Raw genomic sequence first — 25,953 nt, 5'->3', positions numbered from 1 at the left:
CAAAAAACACAAGGTTCAACGTGCGCAATAAAAAAAATCATAGAAACAAATTTGACTATCAAATTGGACATAATTAACATAAAAATATATAGATTTCGACAAGAGGAATCCAACGATGTGTATTTAACCCCTCAAATTCCGACTGCCGGAAAATAAGTTACCTTTCAAAAAGAACCACCATCCTCGAAATACACATGCATGCCCGGTAAAACGACCAAATAATCAGATCCATAGCTCCAAATCATACAAAATCACTATCAAAAGAAATAGCTCGACTACAGGAACCCAGACAATTATACCATTAAATTAAACGCCGGAAAGAACATTACAGCTCTAAGAAGCACCATTATCGGCTGGAAAACTACGGGACGGAAATTCACATCTAAGAAAGAAAGAAAGAAAAAAACGATATAAAGACGACGATTGTGATTGGCTAAAGTTTAAATCTAATTTTTGCAATTTGAAACTTTAAGTAATGTTGTTTAGTTTTGAAATGTGGGAAGCTTGAATGACTTATTAAGTTTCTCAAAAATATTAAAATATCTTTTTTTTAGTAAATAGATTCAACAATTGCTGTAAATTTTGTTTTTTGAAATTAAAATATTTATTATGCATAATTCTTGCTTTATTAAAATAATATTTTGTTTTTATCATTATTATATATGCATTTGAAAAAAAAAAAATGGAGCCGTTGCCTTGCCTCTGAAGTCTGAACCAAGTCCACATACAGTATATGGTTTTGCCAGGGCTTCAAACCCTAATTCCCAACAATTCCGACTAGTCGGTCCTCCGGCGAAGTGATGAACGGAGTGAAGAATCCCGGCGTTTCTCACCAAAGAGGAGCCTCAAAAGCTCACGAAGACCATCAACTCCCTCTACCGAAACCCACACGGAGTGAACAGAAGAATGACAAGGATGGAATCGAGAAGAAGAAGAAGAAGAAGGAACATGCTTATGATTCTTATGATACCTTTGAGATGAGGGTCGATCGCCACTGGTCCCGCAAGGTGTTCGACGAAATGACCGAGAGAGACCGGAGAATTTTCAGGGCGTATTTCAGCATTTCTTACAAAGGCTGGAGAGGCGCTATTTAGTTCTCAATCAGTGTAGTTGTGTCGTTCTTGATGAAGCTGATCGCATGATTGATTTGGGTTTCGAACAACAAGTTGTTGGTGTACAAGACGCGATTCCGTCGAGCAACATGAAATCAGAGGATGAAGATGAAGAGCTTAATTAAAAAAGGGCTATACAGAACCACTTGTATGTTCAGTGCTACGATGCCGCCTTCTGTTGAGCGGCTGGCGAAAAAGTACTTGAAAAGTCCAGCTGTCGTAAACATCGGCACTGCAGGAAGGCAAACTGAACTCATTACCCAACGTGTTACTATGGTTAGGGAGAATGATAAGATGTATAGATTGAAGAAATTGTTGGATGATCTTGGCAATGATAAGACAGCTATTGTCTTTGTCAACTCAAAATATGTTGTTGATAGTTTTTTTTAAGGTTTTGCGGAGAGAGGATTATCGAGTGACGATATTTCATGGTGGGAAGTCACAAGAATCTCGAGAGGGGAGCCACGAAGGTTTTAAGGCTAGGAAGTATAATGTGTTGGTTGCAACCGATGTGTCTGGACGTGGTAGTGATATAGCTGATGTGGCGCATGTCGTTGAGGTACGGAAAAAACGTGTGTTTATTTTTAATATATATTTCTGGTGATTTTTTAAAGATATTTGAATTCTGTAAATTGGAATGTTTTAAGAATTTTCAAGTTATAGAAGGATTGCAATTTGACTATTTTACTATTTATGGTGTTTTTTCGTATTTTTATAGTTTAATAATAATAATTATTATAATTTTCAGTTTTAGTAGTATCTTACAGGCGAGCGCATATACACAATCTGACAATAAACTAGATAAATGTGATTGTAAACTTACGAAAAGTAATATCTTTGTAAGAAAATATGATAGCAAACGTATACAAAATTATATGTTCCAGCAGTGGCATTGCAATGGAACTATAACAGAGGTTTCCGTGGCAGCGTATGCAACCGTTGTCTCGAGCCTTGCTCCTGTGTGTCGGAAATTTCATTTTGTTGGTTAAAAATGACGTCAGGAAAGTGATTTTTTTCCAGATATATTTCTAGAAACAGTTTTATTGAATGTTCTCCCCTTGGTATTATTTGGTTGATATTAAATCCTTAGCTTTTCTATTTCCACAGATTCGATAGTGAAGGTTGGTGATTGAGATCAGGCTTGTTAAGTATCTTTCTTATTAAACGTATCTTCGTTATCATATACATGCATTTTCTTTCCCACCTTGTCTTGTCATACAAGTTGCAAATCAACGTGGGGTCCCCGTTCAAAGAAATATTTGTTTAAATTTGTCCACATTTGCGTTATTAATTGTTCATACAAGTTGGTCCATTTTTAACTCTTGTCCGTGTCCACAATTTTGTTTTCATATCTACTCATTTATTAGCATTGATCTTGGCTAGTTGTTTCACTCATTGATTTCGTTTTCTGACAATCAAGTTGCTTGAGATAGTCACTAGTTCATTCCATAATAAGCAATATTCGATACAACCGTATTTAGTTCATCAGAAATGGACACGATTATTTGGCTTCTTGTATTAGTTACTTTACCAACGCTTTTAACCGTCAGTTTTTATTACCTTGTAGTAGTAACCAAACGAGGAACAAGAATCAAGAAAAACTTAACCCCAGAAGCTGAAGGGGGTTGGCCGATAATCGGACACCTGTCTTTACTTTCAGGGCCCGAGCTTCCTCACATCGTACTATCAAACCTCGCAGACAAATAGGTGTACACGGAGCACTGATAGTGAGCAGTTGCGAAATAGCAAAAGAATGCTTCACCACAAACGACCTAATCTTTTGCAACCGCCCAGAAACCGCTGCAATTCAGCACATGGGCTACAATTTCGCCATGTTCGGTTTCAGCCCGTACGGGCCCTACTGGCGCGAGCTTTGCAAAATCTCCATGCTTACACTTCTGTCGAACAACCGAGTTGCAAAGCTCGGAAATCTATACGAAACGGAGGTGAGTGCAATGATGATCGTTGTACCTTTACGGAGAAAAGTTGCCGTTGGATATGAAGAATTTTTTCGGGGATCTGACGCTCGGTTTGATTGTGAGAATAGTTGCCGGTGATGTGGAGATGAAGAAGATGGACGGAGCGGCGGGGAGTAGTGACAGGTGGCGGGGGGCGATAAACGAGTTTTTCAGAATGATGGGGGTTGTTACAGTACCCGATGTGCTTCCGTTTCTTAAACGGTTTGACGGTTACTTTGGCGCAACTAATTATTACAGGGCGTTTAAAAGACGGCGAAAGATATGGATGGTATACTACAAGAGTGGCTAGACCACCATAAGAAACACGAGGGAAGTATTAGTTGTGAAGAGAATAAAGGACTTATGAGGGAGATGCTGGTTTACGCCGATACGATTGCTAACGATTTCCCTGCGTACGATGCTGATACGATTAACAAAGCAACTTGCCAGGTATTTTGGTTTTTTTTTTTTAAATGTAGGTTTATATGGTTTCATTTTTGTTTGGATTTCCTGATACCATGATGTTGAGATAATTTTCTTAGAATATGTTTGGTTTAGTATATCTTTTGGATTTTGTTAAATTGATGAAAATTTGTGAGAGAAGTAATAATTTAATGGAATATATGCAATTATTGAGATCTATTGAAAATGATATTTTTTTTGTCTGCTTTGAATTATATTAATTAGAATATGTTGTTTGGTTGAAATTAATAGTGGTGTGGTCCATTTTGGATATTTAGTTTGAATGTAGTATTTTATTAAACTAATCAGTGAGTTCATTGCAATAATCTTTTTGAATAATATATCAAGTTACAAATATCTCATTAAAATTTGAAAAAATGTAACAATACATTAAACCTTCTTTAACAAAGATTGTGTATGTATATATAATATAATCTTGTGCAGACAATGGTTTTAGGAGCAACAAATACAACGACCGTCACCCTCACGTGGGATCTATCTTTACGTCATGACGAGGGCCCGCCAAGAACTAGACCGAGGAAGACAAGTGAAAGTAACCGACACCGAAAACCTAGTCTACATCAAAGCCATAATCAAAGAAACCCTCCGACTCTACGCACCACGCGAGTCGGTTACCACGTGCCAGCTGGCACACGGCTCATCGTCAACGTGTGGAAGCTCCATCGGTTCCACTGGAATTCAAGCCGGAGAGGTTTCTTACGAGCCGTTATAAAGAGGTCGATATTTGAGGACACCACTTTGAATTGCTTCCGTTTGGCGGCGGCAGGATCGGAGGGTATGCCCCGGGATTTCTTCCGCGCTTCAGGTGACGGAATATTCCCTTGCTAGTTTGTTGAATGGTTTCGATATTGAAACGGTGCCGTTTGGTGAGGCCGTTGATATGACCGGGAGTTTGAGTGCGACTAATATGAAAGCCACTCCACTTGAAGTTGTTCTTACCCCCACGATTGTCTCCTCACCTTTCTTATTTGATTTTTCTTCATTTCCATGTCTTGTTGTTACATCAATACGTGGGGTCCCGTTGAAAAAATCGCCATTGCTTTTTTGTCCGCATTTGCATTATTAGTTGTTCAGACACCTTGGTCCATTTTCAGTTACTTTCTACTTCAACCTTATATATCATTGATCTTGGCCAATTGTTTCACTCACTCGTTTCGTTTTCCGGACAATAATCAAACTTTTTGAGGCAATCACTAGTTCATTCTATAATAAGCACTAGTTTATATATCAAGCCATGGAAATGGGACCGACTATTTCGCTTCCTGCGTTGGTTACTATATCGATAATTTTAACCGTTAGTTTATGTTTCCTTGTAATAACCATACGAGGAAGAAGAATCAAGAAAAAACTACCCCCAGAAGCTGAAGGTGGTTGGCCTATAATCGGACACCTGTCCTTGCTTTCAGGGCCCGAGCTCCCTCACATCGTACTATCAAATCTCGCAGACAAATACGGCCCGATTTTCACTATCCGGTTAGGCGTACACCGAGCCCTGATAGTGAGCAGCTGGGAAATAGCAAAAGAATGCTTCACCACAAACGACCTAATCTTCTGCAACCGCCCGCAAACCGCTGCAATTCAGCACATGTGCTACAATTTCGCCATGTTTGGATTCAGCGACTACGGGCCCTACTGGCGGGAGCTTCGCAAGATTTCCATGCATACTCTTCTTTCGAACAGAAAAGTCGCAAAGCTCGGAAATTTGTACGAAACGGAGGTTACTGCCATGATGAGGTCGTTGTACCTTTATGGAGAAAAGGTGCCGTTGGATATGAAGAAATTCTTTGGGGAAATGACGCTCGGTTTGATTGTGAGGATAGTAGCGGGCGATGTGGAGAAGAATAAGATGGATGGATTGGGGGTGGGGAGTAGTGACAGGTGGCGGGGGGCGATCAACGAGTTTTTTCGGATGATGGGGGTTGTTACGGTACCTGACGTGCTTCCGTTTCTCAAGCGGTTTGATGGTTTCTTTGGTGGGACGGATTATTACAGGGCGTTTAAGAAAACTGCGAACGAGATGGATTGTATGTTACAAGTGTGGCTAGACCGATGTAAGAAAAACAAGGGCAATAGTTGTGATGATGATTTTGAAGAGAATAAAGGGTTTATGTCTGAGATGATGGTTGCTTCTGATCGGCTTGCGCTCGAATTTCCTGCCTATGATGCTGATACGATAAATAAAGCGATTTGCCAGGTAATATATATGGTTTTGTTTGCAACTTTTTCATTGGCTTTTTTTTTTTTTTTCTTAATGATATTTCTTGGATAAAAGTACTAAATTAATGGATGAGATGCAATTACTGAGACCTGTTGAAAATGAGATTTTTCTGAACAATTAGATATAATTGATAGCATTGGGGGTGTATTTTTTAATAATTGTAGATGATGTTGTTTGAAACATGAGAAAGATAATAAATATTCTTTAATCACATTATGTATGTCTATATTACATCCTCGTTTGCAGACAATGGTTTTAGGATCAACCGATACGACGACCGCCACCCTCACATGGGCTCTATCGTTGCTCCTCAACAATCGCCACGTCATCACAAGGGCCCGCCAAGAACTAGACCTCCACGTCGGACGAGAAAGGCAAGTGAGGGTATCCGACACCGAAAACCTAGTATACATCAAATCCATAATCAAAGAAACACTCCGACTCTGCCCACCCACGGCACTCCCGGCCCCACGCGAGTCGGTCGAGGACTGCACGGTGGCCGGGTACCACGTGACAGCTGGCACACGACTCATCGTGAATATATGGAAGCTCCACCGGGACCCGCGTGTTTGGCCCGAACCGCTTGAGTTCAAGCCCGAGAGGTTTCTTACGAGCCATAAAGAGGTCGATGTTCGAGGCAACCACTTTGAGCTGCTCCCGTTTGGCGGAGGGAGAAGGGTATGCCCTGGAATTGCGTTCGCTCTACAAATGTCGGAGTACGCGCTTGCTAGTTTATTGCATGGTTTCGATATTGAAACGGTGCCGTTTGGTGAAGGTGTTGATATGACTGGGAGTTTTGGTGCTACTAGTATGAAAGTCACTCCACTTGAAGTTGTTCTTACACCAAGATTGTCTCCCCACCTATATGCTTGATCTACTTTATTAGGAGCAATGGTTTTCAATTTGCTTAAGTATCTTTCTGTTTGTTGTATAATATTCAATATTGTGTTGATTGACTTTTCTTTTTTAATATTTTAAATATAAAATAAATATTATATATCTAAATAAGTAAAGTTGGAGCATGTATTTATCATGGATCGTGACATGTTATAATTCAATTCAAAGAATTGTTATAACTTGTAAACATCAATAGACAAAAGGTGGAAAAAATTGTTTTGACAACAACAATGACAACGAAGAAAATGCTTCGATGCATGGAGCGTTGAATTACTGATTTTGTAGAACTTATACCTGGTGAAATATATAATATAGCTACAGATCATTGATTTACATATAATAATGCGCACACTAATGTGTATGTGGTTATTTCTATGATAGATCTGGTGTAGATTATACTGGGTGATTTTTTACCGTTGATCTACACACACCAATGCGGGTGTATATATTTGTGTTTATATGAATGGTAAAGACCTCTCTGGTGTATTTCACCCAGTATAGCATAAAATAGACATGTATATATGTTCTTAGTGGTTAATTATTTATGTAGATCTATAGTGCAAAGCCACATAGTGTATTTCACCAGATGTCGGATCTTTGTTTATACACATCAAACTACTCAATGATTCAATAAAGTTTGACTATTCGAACATCATCCGGTCGCGACTCATCTCTTTGTTCAATAAATAATAAAGCGCAAATTACGGCCACCTACCTTTATGGTCAAATTATAAAAAACCCCTTTTGTTTGGATAATTACAGCTACCCCCTCAACTATATACTATCTTACGAAAAAATCCATACAGATGTAAATTTAGGGATGTTAAATCCGTAAAATCGAACCGAAATTTCGGTACGCCAACGTTTCATACCGTTTACCGAACAGAATATATGATTTGGTTTGGTAAAAAACCGAATTACATAAATTTTATATAAAAATATTTAAAAGGAGGGGGTAACTGTAATTACCTAAATGAAAGAAATTTTTTTTTTTTTTAGTCTCATGGTGGCCGTAATTTGCTCAATAACAAAAGCTATATTCCTAAAAAAGAAAAAAAGATTAATTATTTATTTAATAATAATTAAAGCCCAATCAATATTTACAGCCTAAATCCAGTTACCGTCGACTCTCACCTCTGAGCTCTGCAACTTCTCCATTGCCAAAATTCTCTCTTCTTTCTCTCTCTCTCCCTCTCTCTCACACACACACTTCTCTCTCTTTCACACAGAAACACATTGAGTAAATATGACATTATTTCACTTTTTCAACTGCGCGATTCTGACTTTTGGCCCTCACGCCGTCTACTACTCAGCTACGCCGTTGTAAGTTTTTTACTATAATTTTCCCCCCCCAAATCTCTACAACGTGATATTTAATAATTTCATCAGATCTCCTAGTGAATGACAAGGCCGCCATTGTTACTGCTGTTGAAGCTGAATTTCAAACTTTTCATTTTTTTTCTGTCAATTTTGGGCAATGATAGACGTATGTATGTATTTGCGGAAAATTAAACCCATTGAATTTATCTGAGATGAATGTTGGATTACCTAATTTCTCATCAATCTAGGTAAATTCGTTGTTTTTTAGGTTGCGCTTTCAATTGCAGCAATTTGTGTATTTCAGTTTTCAATTAAATAAAAAATAGTTCTTTTTTTTTTTTTGTTGGTTTGGTAGATAGTAAATATGAATTGAAAATGTGAAATTGCATCTGTATTGACTATTGAGTGTTGACTAGTTTTATTCCAACAGATCTGAATATGATACAATCGGCACTTCGATTAGAACAGGTGTCGTTTATCTCGTAACGGCGTTGGTGAAGGTTGGTGGTTGATTGAATGGTTTGTTTTCTTCATTGCTATGAAATCATAATACCCAGACGCATTTTGTTTCCGCAGCTTGTTTGTCTTGCAACGTTTCTTAAGGTATCTGAAAGCGACACTTTCGATCCATATCAGGTAATCTCTCTAGTTTACGCATTTTGACTTGTTGGACTTATGATTGTTTTTCTAATTTTGGCATATTTATTTATTCATCAGATATATTTTATTGGATCATGAATAATTTTGAATTGCTGTTGTTCCATTCTCTTTTTATATCAGGAATTGTTGAAAGCGTTGATTGGGTTCGTAGATGTTGCCGGGATTTATTTCGCCTTGACACAATTGACTCACAGGAATATCTCTCAAAATCACAAATTCCAAGCGGTTGGGCTCGGTGAGTGTAATTCCTCTATTCTTTTTGTATCTTTTCTTCTGAGTTCACTGCTCGAGATTTTGTTGATTTAGTGCGACAACTTACGTTTTAACATGGACAAATAATGTTACATTTTAGTTATTACTAATGCTGGAGAAAAGAGTGGTTCATAATTGGAATAATTATTTTCTCTTGCTTGTGCTATTTTCTTTCTTTAGTTACTATCTGATGTTTCCATATCGTAATTATGGTATAAAAATATTAACCCGCGACGTAACGATTACAGAGTCCACCAAGTATTTTTAACGTGTCAATCAATCTATAAATAAGACCATTTATCGCTTCAATATGCAAGCTAATATCTATTGATGATTCTCAATGTTCGTTTTTTATTAGGCACTTGACAGCAGCTTGAAAAAAATTAAAATGAGGGGATAAAATCAGAATGACACTTATATAATGCTCGTTTTATTTTAACCTACTTCCAATGGCTATCTATATATGCATTTGCTTCCTTTCGGAATATTTAAGTTCCGATTCTCAATTTTGGCAGGTTGGGCTTTTGCCGATGCTGTCCTGCATAGGCTGGCACCCCTTTGGGTAGGTGCTAGAGGTTTAGAATTCACATGGGACTACATCTTGCAGGGTCTCGAAGCAAATGCCAATTTGGTACGGAATTTCTTCTATCGTATTGGTTATATTACTAGTTTTGTTCGTTTTTTTAATCCAGTTAAAAACTCTTGAATTCTACTCTATTGTTTACTTATTTTCGGAAGGTGTATGTATAATTATGTCTCGTCAACCGTTTCAGGTGTTGAGTATATCACTTGCTTCGTTGAGCTCTTTGATGTGGCTTAGGAAAAACAAGCCCAAAACCTTGATTCCGATTATATACGCTTGTGCAGGGATTTTGGCAACAATGCCATCTATCACAAGGTGTGATTTCTCTCTGCCTACACTTCCATCTTACATTATCGTTTATCAATGTATTACGACGATTTATCTGTTAATATAATGCACGCACTTATTTATGCCGTTTGTGTGTTGTTTGGAGATTCTTGCAGCTATATGAGACGGGGATTGGAATGGCAATTCCCAAAAGTAGTAGGATTCGAGCTTTTCACTTCGTTGGCGATGGCTTTCGTCAGCTGGCAGCTATTTTCTGCTTGTCAAAGACCGTCTAACTGAGACAAGACCCAGAAATTAAACATATGTTTTTTTTTACGGAAGAAGCAAATTTCTATGAATAGCTTTTTATCAGAAGTATTATCTTTGTATTTACATTTTTTTTGGACAGTAAAATTAACTGTATTACACTGTTGATTTCAGTCAATGGTAAAATAGCTTCTAGTAATCTTAGTAAAATAGCCTCTGTTTGCCCACACATAAGCGATATTTGTACTTTTTTTCGTCTTCTTCCGTAAACTTCGACTGCAATTGCCCACACATAAGCGATATTTGTACTTTCTTTCGTCTTCTTCCGTAAACTTCGACTGCAATTGCCCACACATAAGCGATATTTTGCAAAGAAATCGGAATTCTATTGTTCCTTTTCAAAGTATCCCTCATTTGCAACCTTGAATATGATAGGAAGTAAATCAAATTTGTTATATAAAAATGAAGTGTTAAATAAGTATTTAGAATTCCATGGTAGGAAAAAATACATATGTATAAAAGCTATGAAAACGGCATGCCCTAGAAACGGAGATACGGAGAGTTTGGGGGAAATATGTAAATATTGAAAATATAGAAGTATATTTATAAATATGATATATATAAACATATATAAGTTTTTATTCATATATAACTTTTTTTTGTCATACAAACATATTTAAAATATATTTTATTATCAATTTGTAATTGATCATTAAATCATGCAAATAATTAAGGAAACAACAAATATATTTAAAAATTTTGATATCCACACATGTCTCAAACTTTTTAGAAATTATAAAATGACCCATGAAGTGTCCGGCAGGTGTCCTCTGGGACACGAAACATGTCCGAGAAGTGGAAACGTTAAAAAATTGAAGTTTCCGTGCTACATCGATTGTTTAAGCGACTATATTGATTCATAAATTTGAAATGCTAATTGCAGCGGGACATTTACTGATCACATTGAGATTTTGTTCACTATTTCAAAACATTCCTATAAAATTCGAAATTCTCTCAACTTTCAATTTCTGAAATATGACTTGTACAAAAAATAAGTGTAAAACAGTAAAATAATTTCAAAAAGAAGGAATAATGCACTTCTTTCTTGACAAAACATTGGTTGTGCATTTCTAAAATATGGTTTGATAAGAGCTAGTAGATTTAGCAAATTATCCCACATCGTTAGAAGATACATCTTGGGATGAGTTTATTAATCCACTAATTGCATGATTAAGACACCGAGCCTAGTAACGTGGGCTTATAATCCAAGTGGAGGTATTAAGGTGATTGGACATTTGATTAGCCTAAGTGGCTGGACCTTTAATTGCTTAATCTGGACCGTCCATTCCAAGCTGGGAGTTGGGTCTCGAGGCTCGATCGAAGGGTCGGGTTTCGTTGCCTTTAGAGTGGAGGGCACCGCGTCAGGCTGGCTTCACAGAGCAGCGATAACCTCCCACTCTCGGCAGTGGAAGGATTGCGGTTCGGTGCAATTCGAGTCCGATAAAAGTCACTTGGGCTTGTCCAAATTGAACTTTCACCTTTTTTTTTTGTTTTTTTAACACATTTTTAAATTATGAGGTGAGTTGTTTTTTTTTTTTTTTTTTTTTTTTTTTTTTTTTTTTTTGTGACACATTTTTAAATTATGATTCGGTTGTTTGGTTCGTGAGGGTAGTCTTAGTCGGTGAGTAAGAGAGTGTTGAATCAAATGATACAAGTTCGAATCATCTATCCAATGTTTTTTACACAATACGTGGGGCCACTTGAAACTCGTGTGCCTTCTACGTCAAGATGAGTAAGTACAACAAAAATAAGAATTAAAATTTAATTTGATCCATAAATAATGGTATATGTCAATCACGGCCAACGGTCGTAGAGCATAAGTATAGGAGCATTGTCCCCGAACCCCCATAATCTTTTATGTCATCATTTTTAGAAAATACTATTTATATTTTTTTAGTACATTCAATTTCGAACACCCATTAATAAAAAAATGGTTTACCAAATCGGGGCCAAAGTTTTCAGTTGTTCTTTAAACCTCGTCTAGGACCCCGAATTCTCAAGAACGGATTTGCTAAGTTGTTGCAATGTTCTTGCACGATCAATCCTATACTTTTCCTCTACGACCGATGGCGGAGCCAGAATTTTATGCATGGTGGGTCAAAATAATGCACTAAAAGATTTATTGCAGGATCACTCCTAAGTTTCCAAAAAACAAAGGATATTATTTATGAAAAATGAAAAATTAATTGCAATTTTCGTTTCGAAATAATAAAAGAAAATCAAAATTTCGAAAACTGGAATGAAAAAAGCTTGTTCCAAAATTGTAGCGGAATCTGAACATTCAATATTTATTTTATATTGTAAAATACATAATAATCTTGATGATATATAGATTTTATTTTTCAGAAAAAAAATATTGGAAATTTGAAATTAATTCCATTGGAATTTGAAATGAAAAAGGTGATTTCCTCCCACATCGTAAATGAAAACATCTTCTGACCAATATATTAATTATTTTCCCGCGTATAACTATCGCCGAGCCTAGTCGCGTGGGCTTGTAATCCGAGTGGAGGCAATAAGGGTGATTGGACGTTGAACCGGGCCGGTTGGCTGGACCCTTGATTGCGTAATCTGGACCGCCCATTCCAAGTGGTGAGTTGGGTCGTGAGTTTCAATCGAAGGGTTGAGATTCGCGGCCTTTAGAGTGGAGGGCACCGCGTCAGGCTGGCCTCACAGAGCAGCGATTACCTCCCGCTCTCTGCAGTGGAAGGATTACGGTTCGGTGCAATTTGGGCCCGATAAAGTCGATTGGGCTGGTTTAATTGGACTTTCACCTTTTTTTGTCCTATTTTTAACTTATTTGTTTTTGTTTAATACAATTTTACCCCAATGTCAATTATTTTAAATTTTATAACATAATAAAAATAAAAATCTAATAATTACTGGATTACATAAAATTCAAAATTAACTAAAATTAGATTATTGGACAAAAATTACAAAGTTATATATTGTATAATAATGAATGAAAATATATTTTAAGAAATTAATGAACTTAAATAATTTTAAATACTTAATATTTAAAATTATCGATATGAATATATTGATTAATTGGTCCAATAACAATTAGATGTTATTTATTAAATATGTGCTATTGAATTATAATATTTATAAATTTTAAAATATTGCATTTTTCCACATATATTTTTAGTTGTATAATTTAATTATTATTTTTAGTTATTCCTTTCAATAAAAGAGAAAAAAATTAAGGTATTAGAATTTAAAATACAAATTATATTGTGCTTGAGGGGTGTAAGTATTACATAGAGTATACTTTAGTGGTGTGAACTGTATTTAACCCTTTATTTTGTATGCATATCTAGTTGAATCATACAATGTATGTAATGTGCAATTAAATGCAGATAAATTAAGAATCTACAATTTTATTTTTATATGTGATTTCCAGTACACATTTTTCACTCAACCAATATAATAACTCATTTTCCCTACAATTGGAGGCCAAACCAAAACATTATTGAACTAAAACCAAATACGAAATGAGAATCATTTTATATAATTAATTATGACTATTTTTTTAGCAAAATCAAACGAAGCCTAAGACGATAATGAAAAAACGTGATATAAATTCCATATTATGATACGAGTTCAATTCCACATTCATTATATATAGTCCTGAATTGGAAGCATACAAATCCGAAAAAATAAAATCACGAAACGGAATATAATCCATAACGTCGAATCAATTACCAGCAGATGGATCGAAAGCTCAAATACATTTTCTAAGAGAATCTAAACAAAGCTTTGATTACACAACGAGCGAAAGCAAGTCGTAATACTCAGTCTAAATATTTTACATGAAAAAATAACAGCTGCAAAGAAGTCCGCAGAGCCGAAAAAACAAATGACGAAGTTACAAAAGCCCATATAAACAGAATTACAGGAAACTAAAAAAGAATAAGAAAACGCTCTAATAGCTAACTAATACACTATACACAGTGCAATCAGTCTCGTCATCTTTGGGCAGAAGAGTGCGAAGATTTGATGCATACAGCAAAAAAAAAAAAAAACGACATCCGACAAATGTTTACAGTTCAACACTAACATCTAAAAACCATAAAGAGGTCGTCTTTATCGATTATTTCACAACACATTTTCACTAGCTGGAAAGTTCACCTGCACACATTTTCACAACGCTAAATAAAGTCAAAAATATAATTTGATTTCGAAGGTATAATAAATCAATTGATTAAGAGATTAGTAAAAAAAAAAAAAAACAGTGCTCACCGTAGGTAGTAGTTAGGTTATGAATCGACTTTCTCTCTCTTTGAATTTCATGGCATGGGAAGATTCCTTGTTGTACCATTTTGATAGTTCAACCCTTTTTTCCCGATTCCACAAATGTGAACGCGCATTTCGCATTTACCGACGAGCTCAAAGATGCAAATATCTCCCATCTGAATGTCGTTGTCACGAACAAAAGCCATCCATCCACCACAGAAAGTGTGCAAAGCCTGCACCTTTGTAGTGGGGATAGAGTTTACGGTCCAGCACTTTCCGTTTAAATTACGGAGAAGAATCTCTGTTCTGCTGGCCGGCAGGTGTTCTACCGAGAACTGATAGGGAATTTTCTGGATCGTAAAATTCAATTTTTTTCATCAGTGAGCGGTTACAAGTTAATTTTTTTTTTAAAAGGTCACATTACATCTAGAATCCCTTGAGGTTTTGATTTAGGTTAAAACTCCAACCCAAACTCAATAATTTACATTTTTACCCTCGACATAATATATTTTCTACGGTAAATTACATCACCCTACTTTTAGTTATATCTAATTATACCTAGACACCCTCAAGTTCAGGAATTTACAAAAAAAAAATTCTCACATTTACAAAGAAAAGGACCGCTAATTGGATCTCAATAGCAATGGAAGTAGATAAAGAAAAATGCAATGGCGAGTCATTTTGATGTATTAGATATCGAACAGCAAAACATTAGCTGTCACTGTTAGCAACTTTTTTATGCTTTTCTTTAGAAAAAGAATATTTTCGTTAAAATAAAAACATTATCTACTGGATTAGATTGTATTTTGGCTAAAACCAAACCGTAAGGAAGGTTTAAGTAACATTTTCAAGCACAAGGAGGTTTACGTGTAATTGGACCTAATTTCCTGAGAGATTGGTACAATTATCCAATAATGTAGAACCTTGATAAATTAATACTCGACAAATAAATAACCTCACTTAAATAATAATTTCTTCCGGTTCCCGACTCGGTAAAAACTTACTAAATTTTGTAATTCTATAGTTTAATATTTCGCTAAATTAATAGAATTTGACTGGTCAACTGTAATTTGATCAAGGGTAAAAGAGGCATTCTTCATAACAACGCTAGCTAGTGGATGGGGGATAAAGATATGCTTCAACAAAATACAGAAAAGAAGAATAAAACAAAAGAAAGCACATCGAACGGACTCACCAGTGTGAATGAACCACTGATGTTGAACTTCTTCATAACTCTTACAAAATGAGGAAAACTTGAAACAAAATACTGAGCAGCCATTTTCTCTTCCGGCACCGACTTCATCGACATACAACCTTTAGCGTGAGAGCCTTGTTTGTCGAGTGATCCAAATCTTTTATGAATCTCTGTTCAAATATTATGCACGAAAAAAAAATCAAGTATCAATGACGGTTACTAATACATAAAAAATCCGGAAGATTTAAATTACCTGATTCCACAATGCAATTGGTCGATTGAGTGCAGAGAGGAGGTGCCTTAACACTGGTATTATCACTTTTCTTTTTCGATTTACGCCTCGACAATTTTTTCGATGTGGTACAACTATTGTCTCTCCCTCCATTAGCTGTTCCGCGGTTATGACCGTCTGTTCCTTCCTTTCCTACTCTAAGAATCCTCACATTGAATTCAACTTTGCGCACGAGCTCAAATATGCAGATATCTCCAATATCTATATTATTATCGCGAACAAAAGCCAACCAGCCTCCACAGAAAGTATGCGACGTTTGGACTTTTGTAGTGGGGATGGAATTCACAGTCCAGGTTTCTCCTTTTAAATTACGAAGCACAATCTTCAATTTGCACTTGGGGAGGTGTTCTGTTGCAAATTGATACGGTAGATTCTGCATACGAAAAAAAAAATTTGAAATGAGATAGTAAAAAGATAGAGTTCGCGTTAGAGTAGGAACAACAATGCTCAATTTGTCTGGTTTCTTACATTTCATACAGAGAAAAAACAAAACAATGCTCAAAATTTATGATTTTCGCTTGGATTAGGATTCTACTAGGTTTTAACAAGTATCATAAAAATCCTAGAATTTTAGGATTTTAATCGGGCTTTTAACCACCTTGACTAAAAGATGCAATTGCGGGACACAGTTGTCACCCAGTATTTTCATTTCATTACCTACTCTTTTATTCACAACGGGCATACTATTACTCTATACAAATAATATACTTCGACGATAAAATTAGAAATGAACTACTCACCAGAGTGTAAGAACCGCTTATGTTGAATTTTTTCATGACTTTTGTAAAGTTGGGGTAAGAAGATGTAAACGATCCGGCCATTCTTTCTGCCTCTGATGCAGACAATAATAGCATATCTAGCTTCGTGGTTTGATTCCCGATTGACGGATCTGCATCAAAAACCGCAATTAAAAAAGATAGTATCCAAAAGCCAAAAAAAATAAAAATACGGTAATTCAAGAAAGCAATATCATTACCTGTGTTTTCATGAGGAACTATCGTAAGAGGTACAGCAACAGTAACATTACTCTTCAAGTTACTACCACAATCAACCTGCTGCATCCAATTATGGTTTTGGTCAACCACGGTCAAATTGTTCTCATGAACATTCCGGAAGCTTCCGGATTGCGTCCTCATTCTTTTGGGAACACCCTCGATAATGCTATCAAGCAGAGCCGATCTTTCCCTACCTCGTTTTCTCACAACATTAACATCGTATTTACTTAAATCTTGGCTGCTTTCGACGGTAAATGCAGCTTCCTTCTCGCACATACTCTGGTCGAATATTTGCACCGTAAAATGCAACTCCCCATCGTATCTAAAAACCATAGCATCACCGTGCTCGAGAAAGTGGTCTCTAACAAAATCTGCCCATCCGTCATTTAGGAATAAACCGTTGTCCGTGTGAATCAAGTTAACGTACCAATCGTTCCCACTGGGGCCCACTAAAAGTGCGGTGCCAGGTGTTTTTCCTTCCAAATGCTTAACAAAGTTGTACGGAATATTCTGAAGGGGAAAAAAAGGAACTATATATATCAGTGCTACTCATTGATATTCACATACGGAACGATTGGAGTATGTAGTTTAAAGCACCGTGTATCTCCGCTATAAACTACTCATAAACACCTTCACCTTCGAGCATCGACATTTATAGCAACAAAAAAAAAACACTTGACATGATTCATTAGTTTCCTAAACACGAAAACAAAAAAACGAATACAGATTTCAAACACTCGTAAATTTCATTCAGAAGCCATTGAAAAAACTTGAACTGCATTGAATCTAAACAACTTTTTTTCATTACATCAAAGGAACATTTCCATTAGCATATTTTAGAACTGATAATCGACTGAATCACTCGTAAATTTCATTCAGAAGCAATTGAAGAAACTTGAACTACATTGAATCTAAACAATTTTTTATTCATTAATCAAAGGAACATCTTCCATTAGCATATTTCAGAGCTGAAAATCGACTGAATAATTAGAGATGCAGAATAGCTAAGTACACACATCCATATTAATCAAATGCATTTAACGAATTGGAGGAGAGATTTACCAGTCTTTCAGAAGACAGAGACGAGTCGAACCCCAAAAGGAAGTGTGGTCTCCTCATATGCCACATCTCTCTCTCTCTCTCTCTCTCTCTAAAATCTCTCTCCGTCTCTCTCTAAAATCTCTCTCCGTCTCTCTCTCTCTAAAAATCTCTCTCCGTCTCTCTCTCTCTCTCTTTAAAATCTATCTCCGTCTCTCTCTCTCTCTCTAAAATCTCTCTCCGTCTCTCTTATCTCTTCTCAAATTGAGATTATCGAATTGAGTTCATGATCGATTAGGAAGGAGCGGAGAAAGCAGAGAAATCCATGACTGAGTGATTTGAGGAGGAAGGGTTTGAAGCGAAGGGGTCCCTTTTTTTTTTTTTTTTTTTTTCTGGCACAAAAATTGTAAATCTATGAAATTCGTTTGCGTGGGTTGCACCACGGCATACCCGGCGCGTGTCATAAGAACGGACTTCAGTTCGATAGGATCTTCCATTATTACTTCTTTTGTGTAATTATGCAAACACAAAAGATTAGGATTTTTCTTTTTTTCCTTTTTCTTTATTTTTTTGTATATTTTGTTTTTGTTCTTTTTCCTTTACCTATGAGGTTTTTTGTTTTCATAAGATATACATTATTGATTTTATTTAGCATATATACATAGATGAATTTCAAAATATATAATTTTTTTATGGACTTTCCAGTACGACTCGAATTATTTCAATCGAAGTTTGTACGGAAAAATTATGATTAAAATGAGTACAAACTACAGAATAGTCCACATAACCTAGAAAATTACGTTGAATTTGACACTATAATGGTGGACGTGTAAGAAGATTCATAGTTGAAGGAGTTGGTTGTAATTTCTCAAATATGAAGAGTTTTTTCGTAATTTGGTCTTACCTCAGGGGTGGCCGTAATTTACTTTATTTGTAAGGTAAATAGCATTAACCCCATCTGTGGTTTGAACTTTATGCACATGACCCTCTTGTACTTTCAATTTTGCACATGATCCCGTTGTAGTTTAATATAAACACACAACCTCCTTGTACTTTCAAAAACTCCATCTTCCTAATGAGTATGATTATTTATCTAATGGAATATCATAAGAGGGTTATGTGCTTAAATTAAAAGTACAAGAAAGTTGTGTGCACAAAGTTCAAACTAAATAAAAGTTATATAATAAAATTAAAAGTATAAAAGAGTTATGTGCACAAACATCGAAGCTAGGGGCTAAAAGCTATTTACCCTTATTTATAAGTTTAACAACGCAATTTTAAACGTCTAAATAATACTAAAATTTAAGAAAATAAAATAGTTTATTAAAACAATAAAAACAAAGAAGAGTGTCCCAGCCCACTTCTTCTCCCAAAGCCCACATCAAAAAATGACGTTAAATTTGGGCCAGTCCAGTTACTCATTTTAAGCAGATCATACTTTGAAATCTTAAAATAAAAAGATAAAATAAAATTACACATTATCTGAAATGTTTTTTTTCTATATTTTTTTAATTAAATGCTTAATAGATGTATACGGGAAGTTAGATGTTACACTCAATTATTTATATCGGATTGAATTGAACCGTAAATTTGATTAAATAACTATTCACTAAGCATACATATACATGGAGGTGTGTGTATGATTATGTGTAGATCTACTGGTTTGAATCTACCTAGTGTAAATAACCAAATGTAGCATCTAATTTTCCGCGTATAACTAAATAGTAGCTGCCATTTAAAAGCAAATCACTGATAATATGTGTAACACGGAAACTTCAAATTCTTAACGTTTCTGTATTTCAGACACATTTCGTGTCCAACACTCGAGGACACATACAGACCACCTTATGAGTAATTTTGCAATTCTAAAAAGCTAGACATACGTTTGAATAGTAAATTTCTAAATATTTTTGTTACTTCCCTAATTATTTACACGATTTAATGATCAGTTGCAAATTGATAGCTGATAGTAAAAATATATTTTGAATATATCGTATGAGAAAAAAAAAAAATTTATTTATAAATAAAAATGTATATATGTTTATTGAGCATATTTATAAATATACCACTGTATTGTTTATATTTACACATTCCTCCAAGTTTTCGTAGCCATATATTGAGACATGTTGTTTTCCTGTTTCTGTTAATGCGCCTATATATACATTAGAATCTCGATAAATTAATAACATTTTCTTCACCGCCTCTTCCCACACACAAAAGGAAAAAAGAAACAAAAGGAAAAAAAGAAAGAAATATGTCAATGGGATTACTGAATTAATGACATTAAATACCTTGAGATATTCCTATGTAATAAAATCTGAAAAAACATAATGAACCCCATCCAAGAATAACTATTTTCTTACAACAATATAATATTTATATTCCATCACACAGCCTAATTTGAGTAAAACGACGTCACATTTGTCATCTTCCTCACTCCAATCCAACTGCTACTGTTCTTTTCTTTTCTTTTCTTTTTATTATCTTCGTTCAGCGATTTAGCGATAGGGACTCTTTTCTCACATTCATTTTTGGCGTGTTTCCCTTCAGCATATATTAGAACCGTATCAAAGGGTATCAAAATTCTATATATATATAAAGCACACTCAACAAACACCCAAATTAGAGTTAAACTGAAAAAAAAAATGGATACACTTCTGAATCTTCAAGCTTTGCCTATGGGTGCCGCCATTGGAGGCCCTGTTGCTCTTGGTGGTATTTCTCTGTTCTTCATCAGGCAATATGTTAAGGATCAAAAGAAGAAATCTTCCCCCTTTCCTCCTCCTCCAGGTAATCTCTCTCTCTCTCTCTCTCTCTCTCTCTCTCTCTCTCTCTCTCTCTCTCTCTCTCTCTCTCTCTCTCTCTCTCATCTGAATAAAGATCCAATTTTGTGTATCAAAACCTCATTGAGTTTCTCATGTTTTATTCTATGAACTGTGGCCATTTATTTGGTGAAGTAATTTATTATAATTATTTGTTACGGTAAATTACGGCCACCTTCATGAGATACGATGTAAAATTACGAAAAAACGACTTATGTTTGGGTAATTACAACCATCCCTCTTAATTATAAATTTTCTTACGCGTACACTTATGATGTAAATTCAATAGAATCTTCTGGATCCTGCATAATGTTCTCTAGTTTGTACTCGTTTTGTATAAAAATACAGTTTTTGATGCAACATAATTTGATATTTCAATCCAAAAGATACATTTTACGATCATCTTGTTTCAAAATGTGAAACTCGAATTGGGTAAAGTAAAATGGGTACAAACTGGATAATATTCTACATAATTTAGAAGATTTCACTAAATTTGACACCGCAAGGGTGGACGTATAAGAAGATTTTCATAGTTGAAAGGGTTGGTTGTAATTACCCGAACATGAGGGAGTTTTTCGTAATTTTACCTTGCCTCAGTAAGGTGACAGTAATTTACCCTTATTTATTATGCCATTAATTAATTAATTAAATTAAATGAATAATTAAGAAACTAAAAAAAGAAATTTGGATTTTGTTGAGTGCAGAAGTACCAGGTTTACCAGTGATTGGAAACTTGCTGCAATTGAAAGAGAAGAAACCCCACAAAACCTTCACCAAATGGGCTGAAGAATATGGTCCAATTTATTCCATTAAAACTGGCTCCAGTAATATGGTTGTCCTCAATACTAATGATGTTGCCAAAGAGGTATTTATATATATTATTCTGTAATTTTTCGGAAAAAAAAAAAAAAAAAAAACGGATATTCGATTGTCTTTTTCTCAGATCGGTTCTAGTGAAATAATCCGGTAGTTATTGAACTTTTTAGGCAATGGTGACGAAATACTCGTCTATGTCGACACGGAAGCTGTCGAACGCTTTGAAGATACTCACTTCCGATAAGAGTATGGTTGCTATGAGTGATTACAACGAGTTTTACAAGACGGCGAAAAGAAATTTACTTACGAGTACTCTTGGAACTAATGCTCAGGTTTTGTTCTATGCTAAAACGTTTCTTAATTTCTTTTTAATTACATGAGATTAGTGCTAATCCCGTTTGCTAATCGCAGAAACGCCACCGCGTTCATAGGGATACCATGATGAATAACATCTGCGAACAATTTCACGCCCACGCGAAAACGTTTCCTTCCGAAGCTGTCAACTTCCGGAAAATATTCCAGTCCGAACTTTTCGGATTATCTCTCAAACAAGTGAGTATTTCAAGATTCTAATTTAATCAATTTCGTAAACTACTATATTTAATAAATAAATTAAAAAAAAAAACTGATTTTCTTTTATTGACGAAAGGCTATCGGAGAGGACTTGGGGTCCGTTTACGTGGAGGAGTTCGGCACTACTTTGTCGAGGCAAGAAATATTCAAGATTTTAGTACTTGACCCGATGGAAGGTGCTATTGAAGTCGATTGGAGAGATTTTTTCCCATATCTAAAATGGATACCTAACAAAACCTTCGAAAAAAGAATCGAGCAAATGCATTTCCGTAGGCAAGCTGTGATGAAAGCTATTATCGAGCAGCAGAAAAAACGTGTCGCCTCTGGCGTGGTACTTTTTCGATTTTTTCAAGAATTCTCCTAAATACACATCTAAATTTAATTTTTGTAACTATGATATTTATAATCAATATTTTTTGTGACAGGAACTCAATTGCTATTTCGACTATTTGTTGTCCGAAGCAAAAACATTGTCGGAACAACAACTACTTATGCTTATGTGGGAAGCCATTATCGAAGCGTCGGATACCGTACTAGTCACCTCGGAATGGGCCGTTTACGAACTTTCCAAAGATCAAGAAAAACAGGTTATACAGTAGAACCTCAATAAATTAATACTCGATAAATTAATAACATCGCTTAAATAATAGTTTCTTCTGGTCCAAACTTGATAAAATGCTACTAAATTATTAGTTAATACTCGATAAATTAATAACATCGCTTAAATAATAGTTTCTTCTGGTCCAGACTTGATAAAATGCTACTAAATTATTAGTTTGATAATTTAATATTTCGCTAAATTAATAGAATTTTGCCAATCCCGACTGTATTAATTTATAAAGATTGAAGTGTATATATCAAATATATCTTAATTAATGTTCTAATATTCATTTATTTTTGCCATTGTTTATTAATGTTTATTCCGTTTCGTCGAAACAGAACCGTTTGTTGCTGGAAATTCAAAATGCATGCGGATTCGAAAAACTCACAGAGGAGAAACTGTGCAAGCTTCCGTACTTGGCTGCCGTTTTTCACGAGACGCTAAGAAAACACAGCCCGGTTCCAATAGTACCCCTCCGATACGTGCACGAAGATGCACAATTAGGAGGTTATAATATCCCACAAGGCACCGAGGTTATTGCATTTAGTACCCATGTGTTATACAGAATTGCTGAAAAAGTCCTCGTGTTATTAATATTAGCAACCTCCCGCTTCAATTTTTTTTTTTTTTGCAGATAGCGATAAATATATACGGGTGCAATATGGACAAGAACATGTGGGATAATCCGGAAGAATGGAAGCCCGAGAGGTTTCTTGGTAGAAAAGACGAGACGATGGAGTTGCACAAGACAATGGCGTTTGGCGGTGGAAAGAGAGTGTGTGCGGGTGCTCTACAAGCAATGTTGATTTCGTGCGTTGCGATTGGTCGGTTGGTGCAGGAGTTCGAGTGGAGATTGAAAGACGGTGAAGAAGCAAACGTCGATACTTTGGGGCTAACTACTCATAAGCTTCACCCTTTGCTAACCAACATAAAGCCTAGAAACCGAACTGAGTGAAGTTAAGGATATTAGTTACGGCAATAAAACATTTCGTCGGTTCTTGATTTGTTAGTGAAGATCGAGAAATATCTCGGTCTAATATGCACTTTTTTCTGAGCCATCTTTTTTTTTCCGAGTAGTATGATAAAATTTATGAGGATTATATAGTATGAATATGTATTGAAAGTTTTATTTCCATATTGTTTTTGGACTTCATTAGTTATGGTATATCACATTTATCTACAATATAATTTGCATGGTGTGTGTTTTTTTTCGCCTTGATAATACAAAAATTCGAGGTTCGTCTCGTTAATTTTGGGAGTAGACGAATTTTTTTTTCCTTTTCTTTTCCGACTAATTGGACATTTAGTGAAGATAAACTCGGTTGAGTTCGCAACTCGAACTTGGGAAAACCGTCGCTCCTCGTCTGATTCGTCACGTTGAGGAGTTGCTCAAAATTTATCTATAATTTCTTTAGGAAAAACAAAAATACATCGTTAATTAACATGTGCTTTAGTTCAAATTCATATCACATTAAAAAACTTCAAAATAAATTAAGTGAATATATGTTCATTAAATAAAGGTTAATTCCACTTTCTCCTCTTGTACTTTGGTTCGGTATTACTTTACCTCCTTCTACTCTGGATTGCATCGATTTGCCCCATTGTACTTGAAAAATTGTCTCAATGTGGCCCTCGCTGTTAGTTGTCAGACATTTGATATTAACACCGTTTGATCTATATGCTCTAAAATTACAAAAACGCCACTTCTCCCAATTCAAATAATTATTAAAAAAAAAAAGAATAAAAAAACAAAAAATAAAATAACAAAAAAATCACGAGAACGAGAAAACATAGTCCACGAAGCCATCCACAATTTATTTTTTATTTTTTTGATTTTTTTTAATAATTATTTAAACTGGGAGGGGTGGTTTTTTTGTAATTTTCAGAGCTAGATCAAACGATGTAAATGTCAAATGTCTGAAAACTAACGGCGAGGGCCACATTGAGACAATTTTTCAAGTACATGGAGGCATATTGATGTAATCGAAAGTAGAAGGGGTTAAAGTGATATCGAGTGAAAGTATAAGGAGGAAAAGTGAAATTTACCCTTAAATAAAATTATAATGAAGAGATGGAGGTGGTGTCATTTTCTTTCTTGTTTTGAATTGTTTCGTGTGTACTAAGAAAATTAGTAAATATACGAGAAATATAGAAAATCGCTAAAATATTATTTATCGTCATTTGTTTTTCCACTAAGAGCAAATTTAAAAAAAAAATTGTAATTAATGCATAGTTGATTTTTTTTTTTTTTTTTTTTTTTTTTTTTTGACAAATGCATAGTTGAAATTTTAATATTAAGGTAACAAATAATTGTTTTTTCAAGATTAAATTATTTCACACGAATAAAATATTATTTAAATTGATAAGAAGGGCACAACACGAAAAGGGAAGAGACACTGTAAGACACAGAAAAGTGGCCGTCGGCCGGCAGTGTAAGTATATGTGCGCTGGTCCACGTGAACTAACTCGAATCTCCAACTCGTTCTGTTCTATATTTGTATACCAATAGACGAAAAGAAAATACAAACATAAATTAATTCATCAATACCATGATTGAATTGAATCATCACCCACTCTTTCAAAAAGATATTTAGTTCTCTCAAAGAAAAATATTAATTACCGAAATTCATTGGTGCAAAAAATTGACAATATATTTTTTTCAAACTTAATTTGTTCATTAGAGTACCATGTACTATGGTATCGTACCAAAAGTAATGGTATACCAAATATCGGTGTACTGCATTTTTCTGTAAGGTAATAGTATGAAACTTACCATTACCATAAATTACGCTTGGTACACTGTAACGGTAAAAAACTTTGGTATTCCTACCAATGTCACCCCTAGAGATGATGTTAGAAAATGCCTCCCATTTATTTAGTATATATTTCAAATTTTTGTTTCGATTGTTGAATTTTAATCCACATTACTGATTATTGAGGTAGCCTTCCATTATTAACTACTAAAATTAACAAAAATAACTGTAACGCCGTCGATGAAACCCAAGATTCCACAAAAGAATACAAACAATAGTCAACTGAAGCAAAAACAAAAAACACCTACAAAAAAGGGTAAATTCCATTTTTCTCCATTATACTTTGACTCGATATCACTTTACCACATTCTACTCTCAATTGCATCAATTTGTCCTCTATGTACTTGAAAAATTATCTCAATGTGACCATCGTTGTTAGTTTTCAGCCATTCGACCTTAACAAAATTACAAAAAAAAAACACTCTTCCAGTTTAAATAATTATTTAAAAAAATAAAAAAAATAAAAAATAAATTGTGACTGACGTCGTGGACTAT

At 35.1% G+C, this 25,953-nt stretch overlaps 5 protein-coding genes, 2 non-coding genes and 1 pseudogene across 9 annotated transcripts; 7 read left to right on the top strand and 1 right to left on the bottom strand.

Moving 5' to 3' along the window:
- Window positions 1–1,277: 1,277 nt before the first annotated feature.
- On the top strand, window positions 1,278–2,101 carry LOC148771889 (DEAD-box ATP-dependent RNA helicase 21-like). Its single transcript, XM_088815273.1, has 3 exons — window positions 1,278–1,460; window positions 1,504–1,671; window positions 2,000–2,101. Exons 1-3 carry the CDS (start codon window positions 1,278–1,280, stop codon window positions 2,099–2,101), a joined length of 453 nt encoding a protein of 150 aa, XP_088671399.1.
- On the top strand, window positions 2,050–4,626 carry LOC148771888 (strychnine-10-hydroxylase-like; annotated as a pseudogene). The gene is made up of 2 exons (XR_016030336.1): window positions 2,050–3,520; window positions 3,977–4,626. The product of XR_016030336.1 is annotated as a strychnine-10-hydroxylase-like (transcript).
- Window positions 4,627–4,760: 134 nt separating this feature from the next.
- Window positions 4,761–6,779, top strand: LOC105965482 (strychnine-10-hydroxylase). The gene is made up of 2 exons (XM_012990032.2): window positions 4,761–5,747; window positions 6,018–6,779. The coding sequence occupies exons 1-2, from the start codon at window positions 4,788–4,790 to the stop codon at window positions 6,642–6,644; spliced, it is 1,587 nt and encodes a 528-aa protein (XP_012845486.2). The 5' UTR covers window positions 4,761–4,787; the 3' UTR covers window positions 6,645–6,779.
- Window positions 6,780–7,772: 993 nt separating this feature from the next.
- LOC105966504 (uncharacterized) lies at window positions 7,773–10,213 on the top strand. The gene is made up of 7 exons (XM_012991065.2): window positions 7,773–7,991; window positions 8,419–8,488; window positions 8,565–8,624; window positions 8,769–8,883; window positions 9,416–9,531; window positions 9,674–9,798; window positions 9,927–10,213. Exons 1-7 carry the CDS (start codon window positions 7,915–7,917, stop codon window positions 10,048–10,050), a joined length of 687 nt encoding a protein of 228 aa, XP_012846519.1. The 5' UTR covers window positions 7,773–7,914; the 3' UTR covers window positions 10,051–10,213.
- A 1,041-nt stretch (window positions 10,214–11,254) lies between these two features.
- Window positions 11,255–11,559, top strand: LOC148771887 (signal recognition particle RNA). Its single transcript, XR_016030595.1, has one exon.
- Window positions 11,560–12,551: 992 nt separating this feature from the next.
- Window positions 12,552–12,855, top strand: LOC148771886 (signal recognition particle RNA). The gene has a single exon (XR_016030596.1).
- A 936-nt stretch (window positions 12,856–13,791) lies between these two features.
- Window positions 13,792–18,300, bottom strand: LOC105965473 (B3 domain-containing protein Os01g0723500). 2 transcript variants are annotated; one of them, XM_088815596.1, is made up of 8 exons: window positions 17,971–18,300; window positions 17,858–17,939; window positions 16,777–17,305; window positions 16,541–16,689; window positions 15,762–16,173; window positions 15,509–15,678; window positions 14,320–14,663; window positions 13,792–14,208 (listed from the first exon to the last, which is right to left on the bottom strand). In XM_088815596.1, the coding sequence occupies exons 2-7, from the start codon at window positions 17,921–17,923 to the stop codon at window positions 14,367–14,369; spliced, it is 1,623 nt and encodes a 540-aa protein (XP_088671722.1). In that variant the 5' UTR covers window positions 17,924–17,939; window positions 17,971–18,300; the 3' UTR covers window positions 13,792–14,208; window positions 14,320–14,366. The 2 variants fall into 2 exon arrangements, with proteins under 2 accessions (XP_088671722.1, XP_012845475.1); XM_012990021.2 differs by having other exon boundaries at window positions 17,858–18,300.
- A 1,918-nt stretch (window positions 18,301–20,218) lies between these two features.
- Window positions 20,219–23,780, top strand: GA3 (GA requiring 3). The gene is made up of 8 exons (XM_012990009.2): window positions 20,219–20,623; window positions 21,360–21,520; window positions 21,642–21,803; window positions 21,883–22,023; window positions 22,121–22,375; window positions 22,470–22,631; window positions 22,984–23,178; window positions 23,280–23,780. Exons 1-8 carry the CDS (start codon window positions 20,479–20,481, stop codon window positions 23,598–23,600), a joined length of 1,542 nt encoding a protein of 513 aa, XP_012845463.2. The 5' UTR covers window positions 20,219–20,478; the 3' UTR covers window positions 23,601–23,780.
- Window positions 23,781–25,953: the final 2,173 nt, after the last annotated feature.

The sequence above is a fragment of the Erythranthe guttata genome, chromosome 3 (assembly GCF_056151865.1).
Source record: "Erythranthe guttata isolate IM_541 chromosome 3, IM_541, whole genome shotgun sequence".
Lineage (NCBI taxonomy): Eukaryota > Viridiplantae > Streptophyta > Magnoliopsida > Lamiales > Phrymaceae > Erythranthe > Erythranthe guttata.
Note: the sequence above shows the minus strand (reverse complement) of the source record. Positions and strands in the feature narration are given on the sequence as shown.

Bases quoted from the DNA above. Each gene is read 5' to 3' on its own strand.
- LOC148771889 (XM_088815273.1), top strand. From the start codon at position 1,278: ATGCCGCCTTCTGTTGAGCGGCTGGCGAAAAAGTACTTGAAAAGTCCA. The intron at 1,461-1,503 runs GTCTTTGTCAAC...GTTTTTTTTAAG, and splicing joins GCAATGATAAGACAGCTATT to GTTTTGCGGAGAGAGGATTA. The intron at 1,672-1,999 runs GTACGGAAAAAA...ATGTTCCAGCAG, and splicing joins ATGTGGCGCATGTCGTTGAG to TGGCATTGCAATGGAACTAT.
- LOC105965482 (XM_012990032.2), top strand. From the start codon at position 4,788: ATGGAAATGGGACCGACTATTTCGCTTCCTGCGTTGGTTACTATATCG. The intron at 5,748-6,017 runs GTAATATATATG...CCTCGTTTGCAG, and splicing joins TAAATAAAGCGATTTGCCAG to ACAATGGTTTTAGGATCAAC.
- LOC105966504 (XM_012991065.2), top strand. From the start codon at position 7,915: ATGACATTATTTCACTTTTTCAACTGCGCGATTCTGACTTTTGGCCCT. The intron at 7,992-8,418 runs GTAAGTTTTTTA...TTATTCCAACAG, and splicing joins TACTACTCAGCTACGCCGTT to ATCTGAATATGATACAATCG. The intron at 8,489-8,564 runs GTTGGTGGTTGA...TTGTTTCCGCAG, and splicing joins TCGTAACGGCGTTGGTGAAG to CTTGTTTGTCTTGCAACGTT.
- LOC105965473 (XM_012990021.2), bottom strand. From the start codon at position 17,923: ATGTGGCATATGAGGAGACCACACTTCCTTTTGGGGTTCGACTCGTCT. The intron at 16,690-16,776 runs GTAATGATATTG...TTTTTGATGCAG, and splicing joins AGTTCCTCATGAAAACACAG to ATCCGTCAATCGGGAATCAA. The intron at 15,679-15,761 runs GTAATTTAAATC...ATATTTGAACAG, and splicing joins CAATTGCATTGTGGAATCAG to AGATTCATAAAAGATTTGGA.
- GA3 (XM_012990009.2), top strand. From the start codon at position 20,479: ATGGATACACTTCTGAATCTTCAAGCTTTGCCTATGGGTGCCGCCATT. The intron at 20,624-21,359 runs GTAATCTCTCTC...TGTTGAGTGCAG, and splicing joins CCCCTTTCCTCCTCCTCCAG to AAGTACCAGGTTTACCAGTG. The intron at 22,632-22,983 runs GTTATACAGTAG...TCGTCGAAACAG, and splicing joins CCAAAGATCAAGAAAAACAG to AACCGTTTGTTGCTGGAAAT.